This window comes from Entelurus aequoreus, linkage group LG14 (genome assembly GCF_033978785.1).
Source record: "Entelurus aequoreus isolate RoL-2023_Sb linkage group LG14, RoL_Eaeq_v1.1, whole genome shotgun sequence".
Taxonomy (NCBI): domain Eukaryota; kingdom Metazoa; phylum Chordata; class Actinopteri; order Syngnathiformes; family Syngnathidae; genus Entelurus; species Entelurus aequoreus.
In genome coordinates, this window is record NC_084744.1 from 58,304,711 (window position 1) to 58,326,787 (window position 22,077).

Sequence of the window (22,077 nt, forward strand, 5' to 3'; positions counted from 1 at the left end):
AGCAGGGGGTCCATCGTCTGGCGGTGGTTTGCCTTCAAGCGGGAAGATGTTTCACAAGTATGCGGCAAAAGCGTTGCTACAAAAAGTAGCATTACTGCTAATGTGTAGCATCATTTGAAAAGTCACCCGCTAGAGAATGAGGAGTGCTTGGAACTCCGCATGTCAACATCTCCGTTCGGTGCCACACCAACAAAATGCCCAAGCAACCATTTCCACATCAACACCGTATGAAAAAAACTAGTCAACAACAGAAGGAGATAATGTCCGCAGGAACCTACCACATAACGAAGGACATACACTATTTGATTTCCTATTATGCAGCTCATTTTTATTTGACACTTATTGAAATATCTTGTGTGACATCATGCACAAAAGTGCACTTTATTTGTTTTAAACTATTGTAGTGGCGTTCTGTACAATAAGTCACTTTAATTTAGTGTTGTTTTGATATGTCATCTTAGTGACATCATGCACAAAAGTGCACTAATAGCTTGTTTTAAAATGTCTCTGACAATCTTGCACTTTCTGTTTTGGAATTTACATGAATGTTTGTGCCACTGCTTGATAACTGTTTAATAAATACACTTTTAGTTGTGATTTCCCTCTCTGCATGAAAGTTTAAAATGAGCATATATTAATGCAGTATGAAGAAGAATGTTTTAATGTAGACACATAGAATCATCATACTGCTGTGATTATATGCATCAAGTGTTCATTCAAGGCTAAGGCAAAATATGGAGATATATATTGTGTATCGTGACATGGCCTAAAAATATTGAGATATTAATAAAAGGCCATATCGCCCAGCCCTGACTACAATGCATAAAAAAAAAAGAGAAACGTGTGTGCTTGTCTCACATAACGATTGTGAATGATCCCCAAAAAGTGTAGTTCCTCTTCAAGCGTGTGTTCATACCATGGTCAGGTCTTCCTCCAGCGCAGCAGGTGAGGCCGGACTCAGTTCCCCGTCTGAATGCTCGGAGGAAGGATTCCTTTTTCTCTTTTTGGCTCCCACAAGAGTAATCGTGCTGAGAGTAGATTGGAGACGCATCAGTGGCCGTCATCAAAAGTACAGTTTTGTAAAAAAAAAAAATGCGACATTCCCCAACTTACTTTGTCTTGGTTTTACTTTTGCTCTTGTTTCCTGCCACAGGTATTACGGTGCCTCCGGCAACTACAACTGTCCCTCCGGCAGGTTTGGCTTTGCCTTTTTTGTCCGCCACCCCTGCCAGTTTGGATGGTGTCCCTGCAGCCACAGGGCTTTTCTTCTTGCTCCCTCCACCGCTTGTCTTCTTCTTTGCGGTGGACACCACCGTGACAGTTTCCCCTATTTCTGGCGAGGTTTGTGAGGCCGGAAGTTCGTCCTGGTTGAGCACTCGAGGAAGGTTCTTCTCGCCCCGTGCCTTGGCCCTTGCTATAGCTTCAGCAACAATACGGTTAGCCTTCTCTTGCTTGCACAAGATTTCCACACGGCGCACAGAGGAGGAATCACCGGGGGCCTTGGCGATGCGGATGGTCTGCGTCGGGGAGGTGGTCGTGCTGGAGGGTCCCGCTGTTGAAGAGTTGACAACCTTCACCACAGAGACAGCCCCGCCGGCTGTCGACGCCGAGCTTGTCTGTCAGAGAAAAGACAACATCATTGCTCTAGTTCCAAAATACTTTCAAGCAGAAAATGACTACCTGAGGCTGCAGGAGCATTTTGAAAGGAACTGCCAGCCTCTGCCCTCCTTGGCCTTGGGATATCTGCAGTATCTGCGGGCTGCCGGCATTGCCAGCTCCTGACACCAGTTGGTACTGAAACAAAATACACATGCTGTGAGTAAACATGACAAACTTGCTTTTTTTTGGATGAGATATTTCTCAACAAGCTACCTTCAAGGCCTACTGAAAGCCACTACTACCGACCACGCAGTCTGATTGATTGATATATCAATGATGAAATCTTAACATTGCAACACATACCAATACGGCCGGGTTAACTTATAAAGTGCAATTTTTTAATTTCCCGCCAAACTTCCGGTTTAAAACATCTATGTATGATGACGTATGCGTGTGACGTCAATTGTTAAACGGAAGTATTTGGACACCATTGAATCCCATACAAAAAAGCTCTGTTTTCATCTCAAAATTCCACAGTATTCTGGACATCTGTGTTGGTGAATCTTTAGCAATTTGTTTAATGAACAATGAAGACTGCAAAGAAGAAAGCTGTAGGTGGGGTCGGTGTATTAGCGGCTGGCTGCAGCAACACAACCAGGAGGACTTTGACTTGGATAGCAGACGCGCTATCCGACGCTAGCCGCCGACCGCACGGATGATCGGGTGAAGTCCTTCGTCCTTCCGTCGATCGCTGGAACACAGGTGAGCACGGGTGTTGATGAGCAGATGAGGGCTGGCTGGCGTAGGTGGAGCGCTAATGTTTTTATCATAGCTCTGTGAGGTCCCGTTGCTAAGTTAGCTTCCATGGCGTCGTTAGCAACAGCATTGTTAAGCTTCGCCAGGCTGGAAAGCATTAACCGTGTAGTTACATGTCCATGGTTTAATAGTATTGTTGATTTTCTGTCTATCCTTCCAGTCAGGGGTTCATTTCTTTTGTTTCTATCTGCATTTAAGCCCGATGCTATCACGTTAGCTCCGTAGCTAAAGTGCTTCGCCGATGTATTGTCGTGGAGATAAAAGTCACTGTGAATGTCCATTTCGCGTTCTCGATTCTAATTTTCAAGAGGAATGTCCATTTCGCGTTCTCGATTCTAATTTTCAAGAGGATATAGTATCCGAGGTGGTTTAAAATACAAATCCGTGATCCACAATAGAAAAAGGAGAGAGTGTGGAATCCAATGAGCCAGCTTGTACCTAAGTTACGGTCAGAGTGAAAAAAGATGCGTCCTGCACTGCACTCTAGTCCTTCACTCTCACGTTCCTCATCCACGAATCTTTCATCCTGGCTCAAATTAATGGGGTAATCGTCGCTTTCTCGGTCCGAATCGCTCTCGCTGCTGGTGTAAACAATGGGGAAATGTGAGGAGCCCTTCAACCTGCGACGTCACGCTACTTCCGGTACAGGCAAGGCTTTTTTTATTATCAGCTATCAAAAGTTGCGAACTTTATCGTCGATGTTCTCTACTAAATCCTTTCAGCAAAAATATGGCAATATCGCGAAATGATCAAGTATGACACATAGAATGGATCTGCTATCCCCGTTTAAATAAAAAAAATTCATTTCAGTAGGCCTTTCAGAAACCATTTTCGTAATTAATAACACCACCACATTTGACAACCAAATAATTACACAAGGCGACTCTGTAAAGAATCTGGGTATTATCTTAGACCCAACTCTCTCGTTTGAGTCTTACATTAAGATTGTTACTAAAACGGCCTTCTTTCATCTCCGTAATATCGCTAAAATTCCTTCTATTTTGTCCACTAGCGACGCCGAGATCATTATTCATGCATTCGTTACATCTCGTCTCGATTACTGTCACGTATTATTTTCGGGTCTCCCTATGTCTAGCATTAAAAGATTACAGTTGGTACAAAATGCGACCGCTAGACCTTTGACAAGAACAAGAAAGTTTGATCATATTACGCCTATACTGTATATACCTTTATATACATATATACCTGTATATATACCGATACTGGCTCACCAGCACTGGCTTCCTGTGCACTTAAGATGTGACTTTAAGGTTTTACTACTTACGTATAAAATACTACACGGTCTAGCTCCATCCTATCTTGCTGATTGTATTGTACCATATGTCCCGACAAGAAATCTGCGTTCTAAGAACTCCGGCTTATTAGTGATTCCCAGAGCCCAAAAAAAGTCTGCGGGCTATAGAGCGTCACCCACATCTGCGGTCCTCTCCAAGGTTTCTCACTGGGTTGAGTTTTTCCTTGCCCTGATGTGGGATCTGAACAGAGGATGTCGTTGTGGCTTGTGCAGCCCTTTGAGACACTTGTGATTTAGGGCTATATAAATAAACATTGATTGATTGAATTACTGTGTGTGTACTTCCAGCGTTGACGTTAACGCACTTTTTGTGTCTTTTTACGCATTGAAAATCAGAAAGGACGCGAAATCCCGGAAGTCCACGCGTCCCCGTGGACGCACGTTTTTTTTAATATATTAATTTTTACCGATAATGGCTTTGCGCCGACGTTTTGTTTACCATGTTTTACAAAGTTAAGCTTACCCACCTCAATAGTTTTTTTCATTTTTTATTAAATCAACATAAAAACACTTACAATTAGTGCACCAACTAGAGATGTCTGATAATATCGGGCTGCCGATATAATCGGCCGATAAATGCTTTAAAATGTAATATCGGAAATTATCGGTATCGGTTTCAAAAAGTAAAATGTATGACTTTTTAAAACGCCGCTGTGTACACGGACGTAGGGAGAAGTACAGAGCGCCAATAAACCTTAAAGGCACTGCCTTTGCGTGCCGGCCCAGTCACATCATATCTACGGCTTTTCACACACACAAGTGAATGCAAGGCATACTTGGTCAACAGCCATACAGGTCACACTGAGGGTGACCGTATAAACAACTTTAACACTGTTACAAATATGCGCCACACTGTGAAACCACACCAAAGAAGAATGACAAACACATTTCGGGAGAACATCCGCACCGTAACACAACAGAACAAATACCCAGAACCCCTTGCAGCACTAACTCTTCTGGGACGCTACAATATACACCCCCCCCGCTACCACCAAACCCCGCCCACCCAAAGAGCCAATTATTCATGTTTACGTTGTTTATTATGGGGAAATTTGTCTCAGTATACGAACGTTTCGGTCGGCGAACCATGTTCAAGAACCAATTAGGTTGGTATATCGACGTTCCACTGTATTAAACTTTTATGCATTTAGAAATAAGGACTTGCAAAGTGCTGACAAAAACAAAATATTTTTTTTATGTAAACAAAGGAAAGTCAAAATAGCGGCAACCACCACAAAACACCAAAACTATAGAACTTGTGAATTTTGTGACCATGTGAAAGCTGCACACAGGTGTATTACTGATTAACACTCATTGTATATTATTGATGTAGTATAAAATACTGTAAATACAGTCGTGGTCAAAAGTGTACATACACTTGTAAAGAACACAATGTCATGGCTGTCTTGACTTTCCAATCATTTCTACAACTCTTATATTTTTTTGTGATAGAGTGATTGGAGCACATACTTGTTGGTCACAAAAAAACATTCATGAAGGTTTTGTTTCATCTGACCACAGAACTTTTCTCCAGAAGGTCTTATCTTTGTCCATGTGAATTCACCATGAAACAAAAATGGAGCTGTTTGGCCACAATACACAGCAATTTTCGAGGAAAAAAGGTGAGGCCTTTAATCCCAGGAACACTGTAACTATCGTCGAGCATGGTGTCTATTTAGGTGATTGGAGAACTAGCTTCCGCAGCTAGCGGGTCCATGGCGATGACTTCTGTTTTGTTTGTTCAGCCGTTTTACAGGCACCGTTTGAAAACAATTAAGGTATGTAAATAAACATTTACAGAATATTTGTGTGTAAATAACCAATTTCACTAACGTATATATCTGCGGCTTATAGTACGGTGTGGCTAATATATGGAGACATTTTTTTTATTTTTTTAGTGGGCGCGGCTTGTATACCAGCGCGTTCTATAGTCCGGAAAATATGCTATGTATTTAATCAGTTCAAATATTATGTATGCATTTATTTTAACTTAATTATTAATTTTGTCTGGTACTTCAATTGCTACCTTTCAAAGATGCAATTTGTATACCATGTGTACCTGCATATATAATTCAAATGTCAATAAAATATATTCTATAACAGCTTTCTTTGAATTCATAACAATTTTAAATACCAAGGTAATGTACTGGAGTAGAGGCTAGAATTAGCACCTTAAAGGCCTACTGAAAGCCAATACTACCGACCACGCAGTCTGATAGTTTATATATCAATGATGAAATCTTAACATTGCAACACATGCCAATACGGCCGGGTTAGCTTACTAAAGTGCAATTTTAAATTTTGCGCCGAAATATCCTTCGGAAAACGTTTCGGTATGATGACGCCTACGCGTGACGTCGCGGATTGTAGAGGACATTTTGGGACAACATGGTGGCCAGCTATTAAGTCGTCCGTTTTCATCGCAGAATTCCACAGTATTCTGGACATCTGTGTTGGTGAATCTTTTGCAATTTGTTCAATGAACAATGGAGACAGCAAAGAAGAAAGCTGTAGGTGGGAAGCGGTGTATTGCGGCCGGCTGCAGCAACACAAACACAGCCGGTGTTTTCATTGTTTACATTCCCGAAAGATGACAGTCAAGCTTTACTATGGAACAGAGAGGTCAAGCGAACACGGTTGGATTGGACCACACACACAAAGTACAGTGTATTATGCAGCGATCATTTCGAAAGATCGTGTTTCGAAGAGGGTCCCTTGCGAAGGGCAGAGATGGGCATCGCCACCACCCGGGAAAGGAGGAGGGTAAGGATCTTGATTTCCAGTTTCCATAGTCATACTCACAGACATAGTCATAGACTACTCCATGAACAATGAAATAAATTAACAATAAAATAGTTTACATATAATTATTGCTTCAAGTTCTAGTCAAGTTCTTCTACAGTATAAAGTATCGTACATTTACTGACATTACTGTCAATAGATTACAATAGACAGTAATATAAAGTATTGTACATTTACAGACAATAGATCAGATCATGGCCAGTACGACTACAGCATCAATGGCGGATGCGGCTCTTTTTTCTTCTGAATCGCTCCCACTGCCCTCTAGTCCTCCACTCTCACTTTCCTCATCCACAAATCTTTCATCCTCGCTCAAACTAATGGGGAAATCGTCGCTTTCTCGGTCTGAATCGCTCTCGCTGCTGGTGGCCATGATTGTAAAATAATGTGCAGATGTGAGGAGCTCCACAACCGGTGACGTCACGCGCATATCGTCTGCTACTTCCGGTACAGGCAAGGCTTTTTTTATCAGCGACCAAAAGTTGTGAACTTTATCGTCGATGTTCTCTACTAAATCCTTTCAGCAAAAATATGGCAATATCGCGAAATGATCAAGTATGACACATAGAATGGACCTGCTATCCCCGTTTAAATAAGAAAATCGCATTTCAGTAGGCCTTTAAAGAACCAAATTTTAATGACATACTTCACATGACATTATACCTTCTAAAAGGTAAAACATGGGTCTCACCTTAACGCCTCCTTGCTGGTTAGGCTGCTGCTGCACCTGCAGCTGGATGGTGAGGACTTTGGGCTGCCCTCCTGCCTGGCCCGCAGCCCGGGCCTGGGTCAAGGCTGCAAGCTGGCTTCCCTGGAGCACCAGTTTTCCCCCGGGGAGCTGACCCAGGACCAATCGAGTCGGGGCCTGGGCCTGTTGCTGACCTCCTTGGGCTGTTTGTTGAACCTGCGTGACCTGGGGCTGGGCGGAAACCGTTTGGCCCGCTTGCGTCGCGGCGGCAGCCTGCGAGGGCTGCTGGAGGACCAGAGTGATGCGCTTTGCTTCGCTCCCCTTGAGACACAAATAATAGGAATTAGTCTCATATTAATAGGATTGGAAATAAAGACATACAGTCGTAGACACTTGTAAAGAACATCATGTCATGGCTGTCCTGAATTTCCAATACTTTCTACAACTCTTATTTTTTTGTGATAGAGTGATTGGAGCACATACTTGTTGGTCACAAAAAACATTCATGAAGTTTGCTTGTTTTATGAATTTATTATGGGTCTACTGAAAATGTGACTTGGTCAAAAGTATCCATACAGCAATGTTAATATTTGCTTACATGTCCCTTGGCAAGTTTCACTGCAATAAGGCGCTTTTGGTAGCCATCCACAAGCTTCTGCTGGAATTTTTGACCACTCCTCTTGACAAAATTGGTATTTTGGTAGCGGTACTAAAATTATTCCGATACTTTGCGGTACTTTTCTAAATAAAGGGCACCACAAAAAATTGCATTATTGGCTTTATATTAACAAAAAGTCTTAGGGTACATTAAACATATGTTTATTATTGCAAGTTTGTCCTTAATAAAATAGTGAACATACAAGACAACTTGTCTTAGTAGTAAGTAAACAAACAAAGACTCCTAATTAGTCTGCTAACATATGCAGTAACATATTGTGTCATTTATCTACCTATTACTTTCTCAAAATAATTAAGCACAAGTGGTAGAAAATGAATTATTAATCCAATTTTTCATTTACTGTCAATATCTGCTTACTTTCTCTTTTAACATGTTCTATCTACACTTCTGTTAAAATGCAATAATCACTTATTCTTCTGTTGTTTGGATACTTTAAATTAGTTTTTGATGATACCACAAATTTAGGTATCAATCCGATACCAAGTAGTTACAGGATCATACATTGGTCATATTCAAAGTCCTCATGTGTCCAGGGACATATTTACTGACTTTATAAACATAATATACATTTTTTAAAAACGAAAGAAGATGTTGTGATGCCAAAAAATAGACATAATCATAGTAGTATCGACGAGAGACGCTCTTGTACTTGGTATCATTACAGTGGATGTCAGGTGTAGATCCACCAATGGTGTTTGTTTACATTTTGACGCCGGTGAGCTACGGTGTGTAGTGAAGCATGTTTAGCTATTCCTCGTCCTGCAGTGATAAGGTTAAAGTAAGAAACTTACTTTATTTGTCGCCATGGAGACGAGGATTAGTGATTTAGAAGTAGCTACAACACTGCAGACTGGGTCTGGACTTTAGCCGCTAGCTAGCTAGCCATGTCTTAACCTCTTAAGGCCCAAGCTGTTTGTTTACATGCTTTTTTTAAATATTTCTCTTTGCTATTTGGGCTTATTGGACCCTAATTAGAATAAAAACTAAGAATCATCTTTTGATATGATGTACTTAGTCCATAAGTACACAAACGTGTACTTCATGTTTAGTGACATGCTAATTCTTATTTTTACAAATTCCATTGCATGTTATACTCTTCTGACACCACCAGATGGCAGTATAAGTGTCCACATAAGTGGCCATAAGACCCCAACTCAGTAGTGTACACAATTTTGGGAATAAGAGCTAAAAGGTGCTGTCCACGCATGTGGCCACTAAGCCTTAAAGCACCTCTTCCTGAGGGCCTTTCAGTGTTATAACTTCACCTTTATCTTTACTTTTTACGTTCTCCCTTTTCTGTCTACACACTGTGTCTGCTTGTGCGCTGCCGAACATGCTCCTCTGCTCGTAAACCAGCAATGACACGACGTGACGACGACGGGGGGGTGTTCAGAGTCGGTATAGTACCGAATATGATACATTAGTATCGCAGTACTATACTAATACCGGTATACCGTACAACCCTAGGGCAAAGAAATGGGAATGGACCTGCAGTGTGAACTTACCGGTGTCTGGGCCTGCATGGCTGGCTGGAGCTGCACCTGATTCGGCGCTTGGACTTGGATATGAGCCGGCTGGCTCTGGACTTGTGTTTGTGGCGAAATCTGCACCTGGACCTGCTGGCCTTGGGTCTGCTGCATTTGCTGGGGCATGGAAGTGAGCAGCAGCTGCTTCACGGGCCCGTTGGCCGACTGCAGCAGCCTCTGCACGCCCGCCGCCCCGACTTTGACCTGGGTTTGCCCTTGGTTCAAGACCGCCCCTCCTTGTAATATGGACATGCCCGGTTTGAGGGGCGAGCCGGACAGCAGACGGATAACCTTGCCGCCCGTCGGCCCGGTGGCTCCCGATACAGTCTGCAGGACCTGGGCTTGTCCTTGTGGACCCTTGAGAATGACGATTTTACCACCGGCTTGCTGAGTGATGGCCGCCAACTGCTGGGGGGTGAGCTGCTGAGCCAACTGTGCGAGCTGCTGTGTGGCGGCGGTGGTGGTGATGGAAGGGCTGGAGACGGTCAGCGGTGAGTTCAGCAGGACCGCGGTAGTGGTGGCCACGCTGGTGTTGCATGCAATAGGGACAGTGACCTGGGCTTGAACTTGAGGTACGGTATTGACAGCAGCGGGGGCTTGGGTGACAGTCGGAATTGTGGCTAAAGAGACCGTGTGAGCCGCTACCACCGGCTGTGGCGCGGGGACCGAAACGGGGGCAAGTTCGGGTACGGCGGGAGCCGCTACAGGTACGCCGAGGCCGGCGTTGACCGTGAGCTCGGGCTCCGGTGCGTCTATCTGACCCAGCGCCAGTTTAAGAGCCTCCTCCACAGGGTCCGAGGAACCATGAGAATAGGAATCATCCGGGAGGGCATCCAGGTTGAACAAGGGCGTGTCCTCAAAGAGGTCCATAATTGGGTCCGCCATCTTGCCCCCTCCACACGGGGAGATGGGCGCAATGTTAGCGACGCTCCGAGATAAAAAACACCTTCCGGTTCTTCAAAATATCAGAGAAAAAAGCTGGAGATAGGAGAGAGAAAAAACAGACAAAGTCAGATCATCGCATCACTCAATAACAAAAACCTTTAAATAAAGTATCATACTGAAAGTAGATTTCTATATATTAAGGCTACCAAATGCAGGGTTTCCCACAGCGCTTTGTAGAAACATAAGCGGCAGCTCTGCTGAAGGCTAATTAGCTTTTAGCGTAACGTTAGCTCACTGTGCGGTGTGTGTGTCTGTCTGAGAGAAAGACAAGCATTATTGACCTACAGTTAACAACTAAGTTATTTCACTTTACCCTTTTCTGTGTTGATTGAGCTGTGTTGAAGCCGCAAAAAAGGACATTATGTTAAATGAAGAGTTTCCTGAAGCTGTCTCTAATAGTTGATATAATAATGTAACTGCATCATAAAGCCTACATGAACTCCGTGAAGTTCAGGGATGAATAGTCTCTCCTATTACTATTTTTTTCAGCTATAGTTACATTAATCATTAGTAATGCAGCAGCCTAGTTTTGAATGGCAGGGTCCCTGCTATCACATGTTGAGAAAAATATAACATTCACATAATAAAAATCAACTACAGGCTTCCCAAATGCTGTAATAAATTAAGCATGATGAGTTGCGCATATGTCAGCATGTGGCCCCACTTTTAACTCTTTTTTCAAACGCTTATTGCCAACGCTTACTTACAGTAAGTCATTATTTTGACTTAGTAAGTCATTATTTTGACTCAGTAAATTAGTAAGTCAAAATATTGACTTACTAAGTCATAATAATGACATACTTAGTATCTCAGGTAACTAGGACTGTTTTGTGTATTGTTTTTACTTTACGAAAAAAAAAAAAAATATATATATATATAGTATATCTGCATTCAGCATATGGAGCGGAAAACAGAACCAAAAATTGTAGGCTTCCTCACGCGACGAAACCGGCCTACATCACCACAGTTTGTAGTCTATTGCCCCCCAGGGTGTGGTGGCAGCGATGAGATGGAGACGTAATGGCGACAGGCCGAGTTACGCCGTTCCTTACACGCACCCCACCTTTCCCCTGGAGAGACACCACTTCAAATAAAAAATGTTCTGGGGGAAACACTGTTATCTTTTTTAGTCCGATTAATCACATTTTGGAAATTGGAATAATCGTGATCCCAATATTTGTCCACAAATGTGATGTTATCTAAAGATTTTTCAGGCTTTTGGAGGAAAATGTATCCAGCGAGCACACGATTCAGTCTCCTCACTCATTTTTGTAGTAACATATTCATTGTAGGACTGGGCGATATATGGAATATACTCGATATATCGCGGGTTTGTCTCTGTGCGATATAGAAAATGACTATATCGTGAAATTGGAGTATACTTTCTCACGCAGTTGCTTTGAGCTGCGGGCATTTATCCCTCTTTCTTGTCTCTGCTTCTCACAGAGACGTAAAACAACATACGTCACATACTGTCGCGCGTGCGACGTCACACGCCCTCGCCGAGCAGAGAGGTAGCAGCGTGGGTAGCGTTAGCTGTGATGCTAGCGTAGAGGTGCGAGTGGTAATACGAGAGAGAGAAGGTGCCAATCTGGTAACAAATGAAGGAAGAAGAATTACCGTAATTTCCGGACTATAAGCCGCACCTGACTATAAGCCGCACCAGCTAAATTTAAGGGAAAATACAGATTGCTCCATATATAAGCCGCACCCGACTATAAGCCGCAGGGTTTTGATGTGTAATTACCGTAGTATATAGGGGTTCCTGCTACCACGGAGGGGATTGTCGGGACAGAGATGACTGTTTGGGAACGCAAAGCGTCCCATTTATTAACAATACATCTTTCAATCATTCAATCAAACTTTCACATCTTTGACATGGCGAACAGCATTCGTGCAGAGTACAAATAATACAACGGTGCAAAGTAATACAAAGTGCTCGCCTGTACGTTATCAAAATAACCAGCCTACCGGTATATGAAAATTCAGTCTTTAATCATTGTGTCATCGTCTTCCTCCTGCGTACTAAAACCACCGAAATCCTCTTCGTCGGTGTCGGAGAAGAACAGGCCGTAAATAAGCCGCACCCTTGTATAAGCCGCAGGGAGCAGAACGAGGGGAAAAAGTAGCGGCTTATAGTCCGGAAATTACGGTAATTCCCAAGAAAAACAGCAGGGGGTCCATTGTCTGGCGGTGGTTTGGCTTCAAGCGGGAAGATGTCGAACAGACAACAGTAATGTGTCAAGTATGCGACAAAAGCGTTGCTACAAAAAGTAGCAGTTCTACTAATGTAGCATCATTTGAAAAGTCACCCGCTAGAGAATAAGGAGTGCTTGAAACTCCGCAAGTCAACATCTCTGTTCGGTGCCACACCCACAAAATGCCAAAGCAACCATTTCCACATCAACACCGTATGAAAAAATAGTCAACAACAGAAGGAGATAACGTCCGCAGGAACCTACCACATAGCGAAGGACATACACTATTTGATTTGCTATTATGCAGCTCATTTTTATCTGACAGTTATTGAAATATCTTGCGACATCATGCACAAAAGTGCACTTTATTTGTTTTAAACTATTGTAGTGGCGTTCTGTACAAAAAGTGCACTTTATTTTAGTGTTGTTTTGATACATCATCTTAGTGACATTATGCACAAAAGAAGCTTGTTTTAAAATGACTCTGACAATCTTGCACTTTCTGTTTTGGAAATTACATGAATGTTTGTGCCACTGCTTAATAACTGTTTAATAAATACACTTTTGGTCAATTGACTTAGTTGTGGTTTCCCTCTCTGCATAAAAGTTTAAAATGAGCATATATTAATGCAGTATGAAGAAGAATGTTTTAATGTAGACACGTAGAATCATCATACTGCTGTGATTATATGCATCAAGTGTTCATTCAAGGCTAAGGCAAAATATGGAGATATATATTGTGTATCGTGACATGGCTTAAAGATATCGAGATATTAATAAAAGGCCGTATTGCCCAGCCCTAGTTCATTGATCTGACCACTGACTGCATAGCGGTTAATGCACAAAAACAAATTGCATGATTAATCCAAGTGTGTACATGATTAATGGGATATTGTGTTTAATCAAATGAGTTAATTTTGACAGCCCTACTAAATATTAAGGATGCATTGGTTATTGCGGTTTCAAAATCTTCACAATAATGCCACACTGATCTACACTTTGTAAGTGCCGATTTTTCTGGCGCTTTTGCCGGTCTGAAAATAAACGACATCTTTTGGGAGATTGCCAGCCCAGCCGATCACCGTATCTTGCCACGACTTGCTGTATTAGTGACACCATCATTTGTACTAACATTCATTTTATTAATAAATAAACTGTTCAAGAAAACCAAAGCAAGTCCAAAGCGTCCGTCTTTTATGTTCGGCGTCCCTTTTGGACTAGATCACGCCACACTAACAAAAAGACAAACAGGCGTTCCAAGCCCAAACAGACTCGGTCAAGGGAAAAATATATTTAAAACATCAATTTGTGAGGTATTTACATTATGCAACATTAAATTGCGAGGTAACTTTTCTGAAAAACTGCATTTTCCAAAATTATATTAAAAACATGTCCAATTCTCAGAAAGTAAAAAGTTGAAAGAAAAAAGTTGAAAGACACTAAAGTGAACATTACTGTTATGCTGGATGTTTACATTGTCACTTTAAAGACACTCAATTGTTATATATATATATATATATATATATATATATATATATATATATATATATATATATATATATATATACTACCGTTCAAAAGTTTGGGGTCACCCAAACAATTTTGTGGAATAGCCTTAATTTCTAAGAACAAGAATAGACTGTCGAGTTTCAGATGAAAGTTCTCTTTTTCTGGCCATTTTGAGCGTTTACTTGACCCCACAAATGTGATGCTCCAGAAACTCAATCTGCTCAAAGGAAGGTCAGTGTTGTAGCTTCTGTAATGAGCTAAACTGTTTTCATGTGTGTGAACATGATTGCACAAGGGTTTTCTAATCATCAATTAGCCTTCTGAGCCAATGAGCAAACACATTGTACCATTAGAACACTGGAGTGATAGTTGCTGGAAATGGGCCTCTATACACCTATGTAGATATTGCACCAAAAACCAGAAATTTGCAGCTAGAATAGTCATTTACCACATTAGCAATGTATAGAGTGTATTTCTTTAAAGTTAAGACTAGTTTAAAGTTATCTTCATTGAAAAGTACAGTGCTTTTCCTTCAAAAATAAGGACATTTCAATGTGACCCCAAACTTTTGAACGGTAGTATATATATATATATTTTTTATTTTTTTGCTTTGTTATCACTCCGGTACTCTTATCTTGTTCTGTATATTGTACAGTATTTTGTATATTGTACAGGATTGCTTATCATTTTTATTGGATAGTACCGTATTTTTCGGACTATAAGTCGCAGTTTTTTTTCATAGTTTGGCCGGGGGTGCGACTTATACTCAGGAGCGACTTATGTGTGAAAGGATTAACACATTCCCGTAAAATATCAAATAATATTATTTATCTCATTCACATAAGAGACAAGACGTACAAGATTTCATGGGATTTAGCGATTAGGAGTGACAGATTGTTTGGTAAACGTATAGCATGTTCTATATGTTATAGTTATTTGAATGACTCTTACCATAATATGTTACGTTAACATACCAGGCACGTTCTCAGTTGGTTATTTATGCCTCATATAACGTACACTTATTCAGCCTGTTGTTCACTATTCTTTATTTATTTAAAATTACCTTTCAAATGTATATTCTTGGTGTTGGCTTTTATCAAATACATTTCCCCCAAAAATGCGACTTATACTCCAGTGCGACTTATATATGTTTTTTCCCTTCTTTATTATGCATTTTCGGCCGGTGCGACTTGTACTCCGGAGCGACTTATACTCCAAAAAATACGGTAGTCTATTTATTTCAATTCTTAATTTTGTCTTTATTACTTCTTGTGTAATTTATTTTTATCCCATATTTGTTCCCACTACCGCACCTTAAATTGGAGTCCTTAATGCCGTTATATGCAAACATAATGACAATAAAGTCCATTCTAAGGCTGAAACGACGCGTCGACGTAGTCGACGTCATCGGTTACGTAAATACGTCGACGCCGTTTTTGTGCGTCGACGCGTCGCATATTTACGTCACACTACCATCATGGCGGAGCGCAAAGCAGACTGTGCGAGCGAGGGGAAAAACGCACGCCAAAAGTGTGGGAGTATTTCAATACACAGCCTAATAATGTTGTTGTATGCACACTGTGTCGAGCGTAAATGGCCTATCATAGCAGCACAACGGCTATGAACGAACATTTGAAAAGAAAACCATCAACTAGTCAATCGTCCGCGTTAGCATACGTTGTCATCATTACACAAAAACATGAATGTGTCATTTGTATCTGCTAGGGGTGTAACGGTACGTGTTTTGTATTGAACCGTTTCGGTACGGGGCTTTCGGTTCGGTACGGGGGTGTACCGAACGAGTTTCTAAGCTAAAGCTAAATTTAGCTGCTAAAGTCTTAACAAGTTGCTTTGCTCCTCTGCCTCTGTCTCAGCACGCAGCATTGTCCCACCCATACAACCATCTGATTGGTACACACGCAGCATTGTCCCACACACACAACCATCTGATTGGTACACATGAAGCATTATCAGCCAATCAGCAGTGCGTATTCATAGCGCATGTAGTCAGCGCTTCAGCATGGAGCAGATAGGTGTTTAGCAGGTGAGCATCAGGCAGCGGACTCTCCCCAAATGATAATAAACACCTCCCAGTCAACTACTAGTAACATCACTATGAGCCCGTTGACTTTCTAGAAACTTAAACTGCAGCTCAGCTCGCTCGCAGTCCTGGTTTGAGGTGAAGGCTAATTACCTCCCAGTTCCAGCCACATCGACCCCTTCTGAGCGCCTATTTTCAGCTGCTGGGAATATTGTAAACAAGAAAAGAAGCAAAGCAAGTAGACATGCTAACCTTTCTTCATTACAACTGTTAGTCACTCACTGGAATGAGTAGAATTGGTTATTGTGTACTGTGTTGGACTGGATGTTTATTTTGCACATTTTAAAAGCAATACTTAATGTTTACAGTGCTCCAGAATATTTAGATTGGCACTTTTTTGTATTGGATGTTTATCTTTATTTTTGCACATTTGAGCAAATAAGCAATACTTTCACTTTTGTTGAAATGTTTACACTGTTGTTACAGAATATTTCGTTTTGCACTTTTTTGTATTGGATGTTTATCTTTATTTTTGCACATTTTAAAGCAAAATAAGCAATACTTTTACTTTTGAAATGCTTATACTATTGCAGAATATTAAGATTTGCACTGGATGTTTACTTTTATATTTGCACATTAAAAAGCAAATAAGCTACTTTTAATTTTGTTAAATGTTAAAAGTTTTAAATGTTTACATTGTTACAGAATATTTTGTCATGTTGTTGTCAATGTTGACTGAGTGGCCATACTTTTTTTTTTTGTAAATAAAAGCCATGCCTTTTGAAAAAACTGGCCTACTTTTATTTTTTCATCTTCATTTTAAATAAAATAAAATAAAAAATAATCGGTAAAAGGAAAAATAATCTATAGATGAATCGAAAAAATAATCTAGATTAACCGATTAATCGAAAAAATAATCTATAGATTAATCGATAGAAAAATAATCGTTAGCTGCAGCCTTAGTCAATTCTATTCTACCACTTAAAAACATGTTTGAAGTAATAAATATATGAGCATTATATTTGTAATCAATTAGTGTGTTTATCCTAAACATTCCTTTAACAATATAACATACATCCATAAACATGGATGCATATGCAAAAGTGCAATATATTTATCTGTACGGTAATCTATTTATTTTTATCTGCACTTTATTGCTCTTTTATCCTGCACTACAACCAGCTAATGCAATGAAATTTTGTTCTTATCTGTACTGTAAAGTCCAAATTTGAATGACAATAAAAAGGAAGTCCAAGTCTAACTTGATTTTACATACTATGGCATTTTTACAAGTCTATTTTTAACATACACCGCGATAATATCGTACCGTGGCCTTAATACCGTGATAGTATTGTACCGTGACATTTTCATATCGTTACATTCCTGCTACATATACAACAAAAGTCTCTAAATTTGCTATTGATTGTTTAAGGACACATTTTCTTCTTTACACCGAATTGTTTTTTGTTTTTTTCGGTGTGGTTGTTTCCGGACGAGGAGACGCTGCTCCGTTGTTGATTGGAGTAAAGTCTGAATGTCATTAAAACAAGTTAGCTCCATCTTTTGACACTTCTTCCACTCCCGTCCTTGCACGCTACACCGCTACAACAAAGATGACGGGGGGAGAAGACGCTGTCGAAGGTGAGTCACGTAAATAAGACCCGCCCACAAAACGGCGCATCCTGAAGCGACTTGAAGATGATCTGTAAAACATCATCTATGCAACATTTTGAGCAAAGAACCACCATTACATGTTATGTAGACCACAAGGAAGTCTTTTACATTTAGGAAAGAAAAAAAAATAATAATATGACTATTCCGACCCTATATTCCGGTGCGCCTAATATATAAAAAAAGATAAAAAATAGACCGTTCATGGGCAGTGCCCTATGGTCCGGAAAATACGGTATATTTGCCGGGTCAAACTATTAATTATTTATTATCGGTCGACTTCAAAGCCATGCACTTTCCGGTACAGTTTCTTCAATTTTGATTCGCCGAAAGTTTTATCGAATACTATTTGTTTTTTTAACAAATTAAGTAACGTTTATGACAACCTTTTTCCAAAACACAATATAGAATGTGAGATATAACAGGATAAAGCATACATTTATCATTTGTTTTCAAAACGCTTACAAAAAAGTGGGACCCCCATAAATTTACCGTGGGACCCCATTTTTATGACGTTTTGAAGATTCCTAGCGCCGACACTGAGAAAATTCCAACGGAAATTTTGATGGGGCTTGCTACCTGTGCCCAGGACCTCTAGCCGTACTTATTAGATGGTGCCGAGTGTCTGAATCCATGAGTTTGAGGTGTAAACTGTACAAAACCAATTACAGAGCTAGCCTAAAATGTTAGCATGCGCATATTAAAATGCTAATACTTAGCAAATGTGCTAACAGATAGCATGTCTCACACGTCAATTAACACGGCTGTAAGGTGTATTGTCATCAATTACAGTGTGTTAATCATTCATTTTACATACTATAGCATTTTTACAGGTCTATTTTTAACACATACCGCGATATCGTATCGTGACATTTTCATATCGTTACATTCCTAATACATATACGACAAAAGTCTCTAAATTTGCTTTTAATTGTTTAGGGACACATTTTTATTCTTTACACCGAATTGAGGCACCAAAACTAACACAATTTATCCGAAAGTAGACACATTTAAGGACAGTAGTAAGCCCGGGGGCAAAATTAACCTTTTGTTGACACCGATTAATTTAGAGCCAAATTGTGGTCACATTTAAAAGGCAAAACTGAGATGATAAAAACAAGATCTTACAACGGAGTTATTAACCTGCTGCTCCAATTTAAAATCATTGTCAAACTTAAAACCAAGATTTGTGACAGTTGCTTTTAAATAAGGCCTCAGGGGGGTCCAGGTCACTGGGGGGAACATTCTGTTAGACTTTGGAGTCAAATAAAACGATTTCCGTCTTGTTCTCATTGAAGTTTAGAAAGTTTACCGCCAACTATGAATTGATTAACGTGGACCCCGATTTAAACAAGTTGAGAAACTTATTCGGGTGTTACCATTTAGTGGTCAATTGTACGGAATATGTATTGTACTGTGCAATCTACTAATAAAAGTTTCAATCAATCAATAACCATACTTTCATGTCCTCAAGACAATTTAAAAGTGATTTTAAACTACTGTCAGTTTTCTTTTTTTTTTAAAAAAGGGACAGATATAGTGATAGTATCGTACCGTGACATTTTAATATCGTTACATTCCTTGCAACCTGGGGCCGTGCATTGTCATGCTGCAACAGGAGGTGATGGTCTCGGGTGAATGGCACAACAATGGCCCTCAAAAGTCTCTAAATTTGCTTGTAAATTGTTTAATTGTTCACATTTTCTTCTTTACACCGAATTGAGGCAGCAAGACTAACACAATTTATCTGAAAGTAGACACATTCAAAGACAGTAATAAGCTCGGGGGTAAATTAACCTTCTGTTGATATTGTGGTCACGTTTAAAAGGCAAAATGTATTATTAGGGTTTAATGTTAATGTATATGAATTAATAGGTAGCTATAATAAGTCATTTTGATTATTTAGTGTAGAATGCTGCAACATGAGGTGATGGTCTCGGGTGAATGGCACAACAATAGCCCTCAGGAACCTCAAAGTCTCTAAATTTGCTTTTTAATTGTTAAGGGACACATTTTCTTCTTTACAGGTCTTAGATGATAAAAACAAGATCTTACAACGGAGTTATTAACCTGCTGCTCCAATTTAGAATCATTGTCGGACTTAAAACCAAGATTTGTGACTGTGGGTTTTAAATAAGGCCTCAGGGGGGTCCAGGTCACTGGGGGGAGCATTCTGTTAGACTTTGGAGTCAAATAAAACGATTTCCGTCTTGAAGTTTACTGCCAACCATACTTTTATGTACTCAAGACAATTTAGAAGTGATTTTAAACTAGTGTCACTTTTCTTTTTTAAAAAGGGACATAAATATAGCGATAGTATCGTACTGTGACATTTTAATATCGTTACATTCCCTTGCAACGTGGGGCCGTGCATCGTCATGCTGCAACATGAGGTGATGGTCTCGGGTGAACGGCACAACAATGGCCCTCAGGAACCTCAAAAGTCTCTAAATTTGCTTTTAATTGTTTATATTTTCTTCTTTACACCGAATTGAGGCAGCAAGACTAACACCATTTATCTGAAAGTAGACACATTTAAGGACAGTAGTAAGCTCGGGGGTAAATTAACCTTTTGTTGACACTTTTGTTGATATTGTGGTCACATTTAAAAGGCAAAACTGATTATTAGGGTTTTAAGCTAATGTATAGGAATTAATAGGTAGCTATAGTAAGTCATTTTGATGATTTAGTGTAGAAGTGAGGAGAATAGGAGGCAGTGATGCAGGGGTTAGGAGATTTAAAAACAAACAACAATATTTTAAAATGAGTTCTAAAATGAACTGGGAGCCAGTGAAGGGATTCTAAAATGGGGGTAATGTGTTCCTGCTTTTTTAGTGGCAGTTAAAAAGGCGAGCAGCAGCATTTCGGACTAACTGCAATCGAACGATTGAGGCCTGTTTCATTCAAACATAAAGGGAGTTGCAGTAGTCCAAACGTGATTAAATAAAAGCTTGTATTACCCGCTAAAAGTCGTTAAAATTATAAAACTGATTTAATTTTTGCTAGATGATAAAAACAAGATCTTACAACGGAGTTATTAACCTGCTGCTCCAATTTAAAATCATTGTCGGAATTAAAACCAAGATTTGTGACTATGGGTTTTAAATAAGGCCTCAGGGGGGTCCAGGTCAATGGGGGGAGCATTCTGTTAGACTTTGGAGTCAAATAAAACGATTTCCGTCTTGAAGTTTACTGCCAGCCATACTTTTATGTCCTCAAGACAATTTAGAAGTGATTTTAAACTAGTGTCTCTTTTCTTTTTTTAAAAAGGGACATAGATATAGCGATAGTGAGGCAGCAAGACTAGCACAATTTATCTGAAAGTAGACACATTTAAGGACAGTAATAAGCTCGGGGGTAAATTAACCTTTTGTTGATATTGTGGTCACATTTAAAAAGGGACATAGATATAGCGATAGTATCATACTGTGACATTTTAATATCGTTACATTCCCCTGCAACGTGGGGCCGTGCATTGTCATGCTGCAACATGAGTTTGAGTTTATTTGGAACATGCAAGCATACAACATGATACATCACAATTTCCAGTTTCTCTTTAACATGTTCGAAAAGGAGTAGGAAGAAGCAGAGCTTATTTAATCCTACCCCTTTTCTTTTAAATAACAGTTGCTAAAACTTTTGTTCACTTCCTGTTCTCAATTTATTCACAATATGCACTCCGTAAGTAATCACAATACAAATAAATAAATAATACTCGGTGAAGTAAGTTACATTTCATATGGTGAGATGGGTAAGATTATTTTGAAAATGAATGGACGGATGAAATAAATTCAGAATGTTTATCATGGTTCTTCTTCTTTGTACTTTGTAAACACTAAAAATGTGAAGAATGTCTTGAAGTGGATTATATTAGTAAATTGTTTGATTGCTTTGCTTGATCCATTCCATCATTGAATTCCACATCCTGATATACTGAAGGTCTTAAGTGCTGTACGTGCGTACAAATGTTTTAAATTAAATTTTTCTCCAAGATTATAGTTCTCCTCTTTTTTTGTGAAGAATTGTTGTATATTCTTGGGTAGCAGGTTATAGTTTGCTTTGTGTGTAATTTTAGCTGTTTGCAAGTCCACTATGTCGTGGAATTTCTGTATTTTTGTTTCAATGAATAAAAGGGTTTGTATGTTCTCTATATCAAACATTATGTATTATTCAAACTGATCTGAGGTGATGGTCTCGGGTGAACGGCACAACATTGGCCCTTAGGAACCTCAAAAAGTCTCTAAATTTGCTTTTTAATTGTTTAGGGACACATTTTCTTCTTTACAAG

At 39.8% G+C, this 22,077-nt stretch overlaps 1 protein-coding gene across 6 annotated transcripts in view; it reads right to left on the reverse strand.

The window, feature by feature from the left end:
* Window positions 1-22,077, reverse strand: part of LOC133665117 (chromodomain-helicase-DNA-binding protein 8-like) — a 106,674-nt gene that overhangs the window by 75,851 nt on the left and 8,746 nt on the right. For 4 of the 6 annotated variants that reach the window (XM_062070335.1, XM_062070333.1, XM_062070334.1 and 1 more), the window contains exons 2-6: window positions 9,405-10,403; window positions 7,224-7,541; window positions 1,681-1,794; window positions 1,114-1,616; window positions 917-1,028 (exon numbers count right to left, since the gene is read on the reverse strand). In XM_062070335.1, the coding sequence (XP_061926319.1) occupies window positions 917-1,028; window positions 1,114-1,616; window positions 1,681-1,794; window positions 7,224-7,541; window positions 9,405-10,310 (1,953 nt within the window). In that variant the 5' untranslated portion in view covers window positions 10,311-10,403. The remainder of the gene's footprint in view (window positions 1-916; window positions 1,029-1,113; window positions 1,617-1,680; window positions 1,795-7,223; window positions 7,542-9,404; window positions 10,404-22,077) is intronic. The other 2 variants (XM_062070337.1, XM_062070336.1) reach the window with 2 other exon arrangements.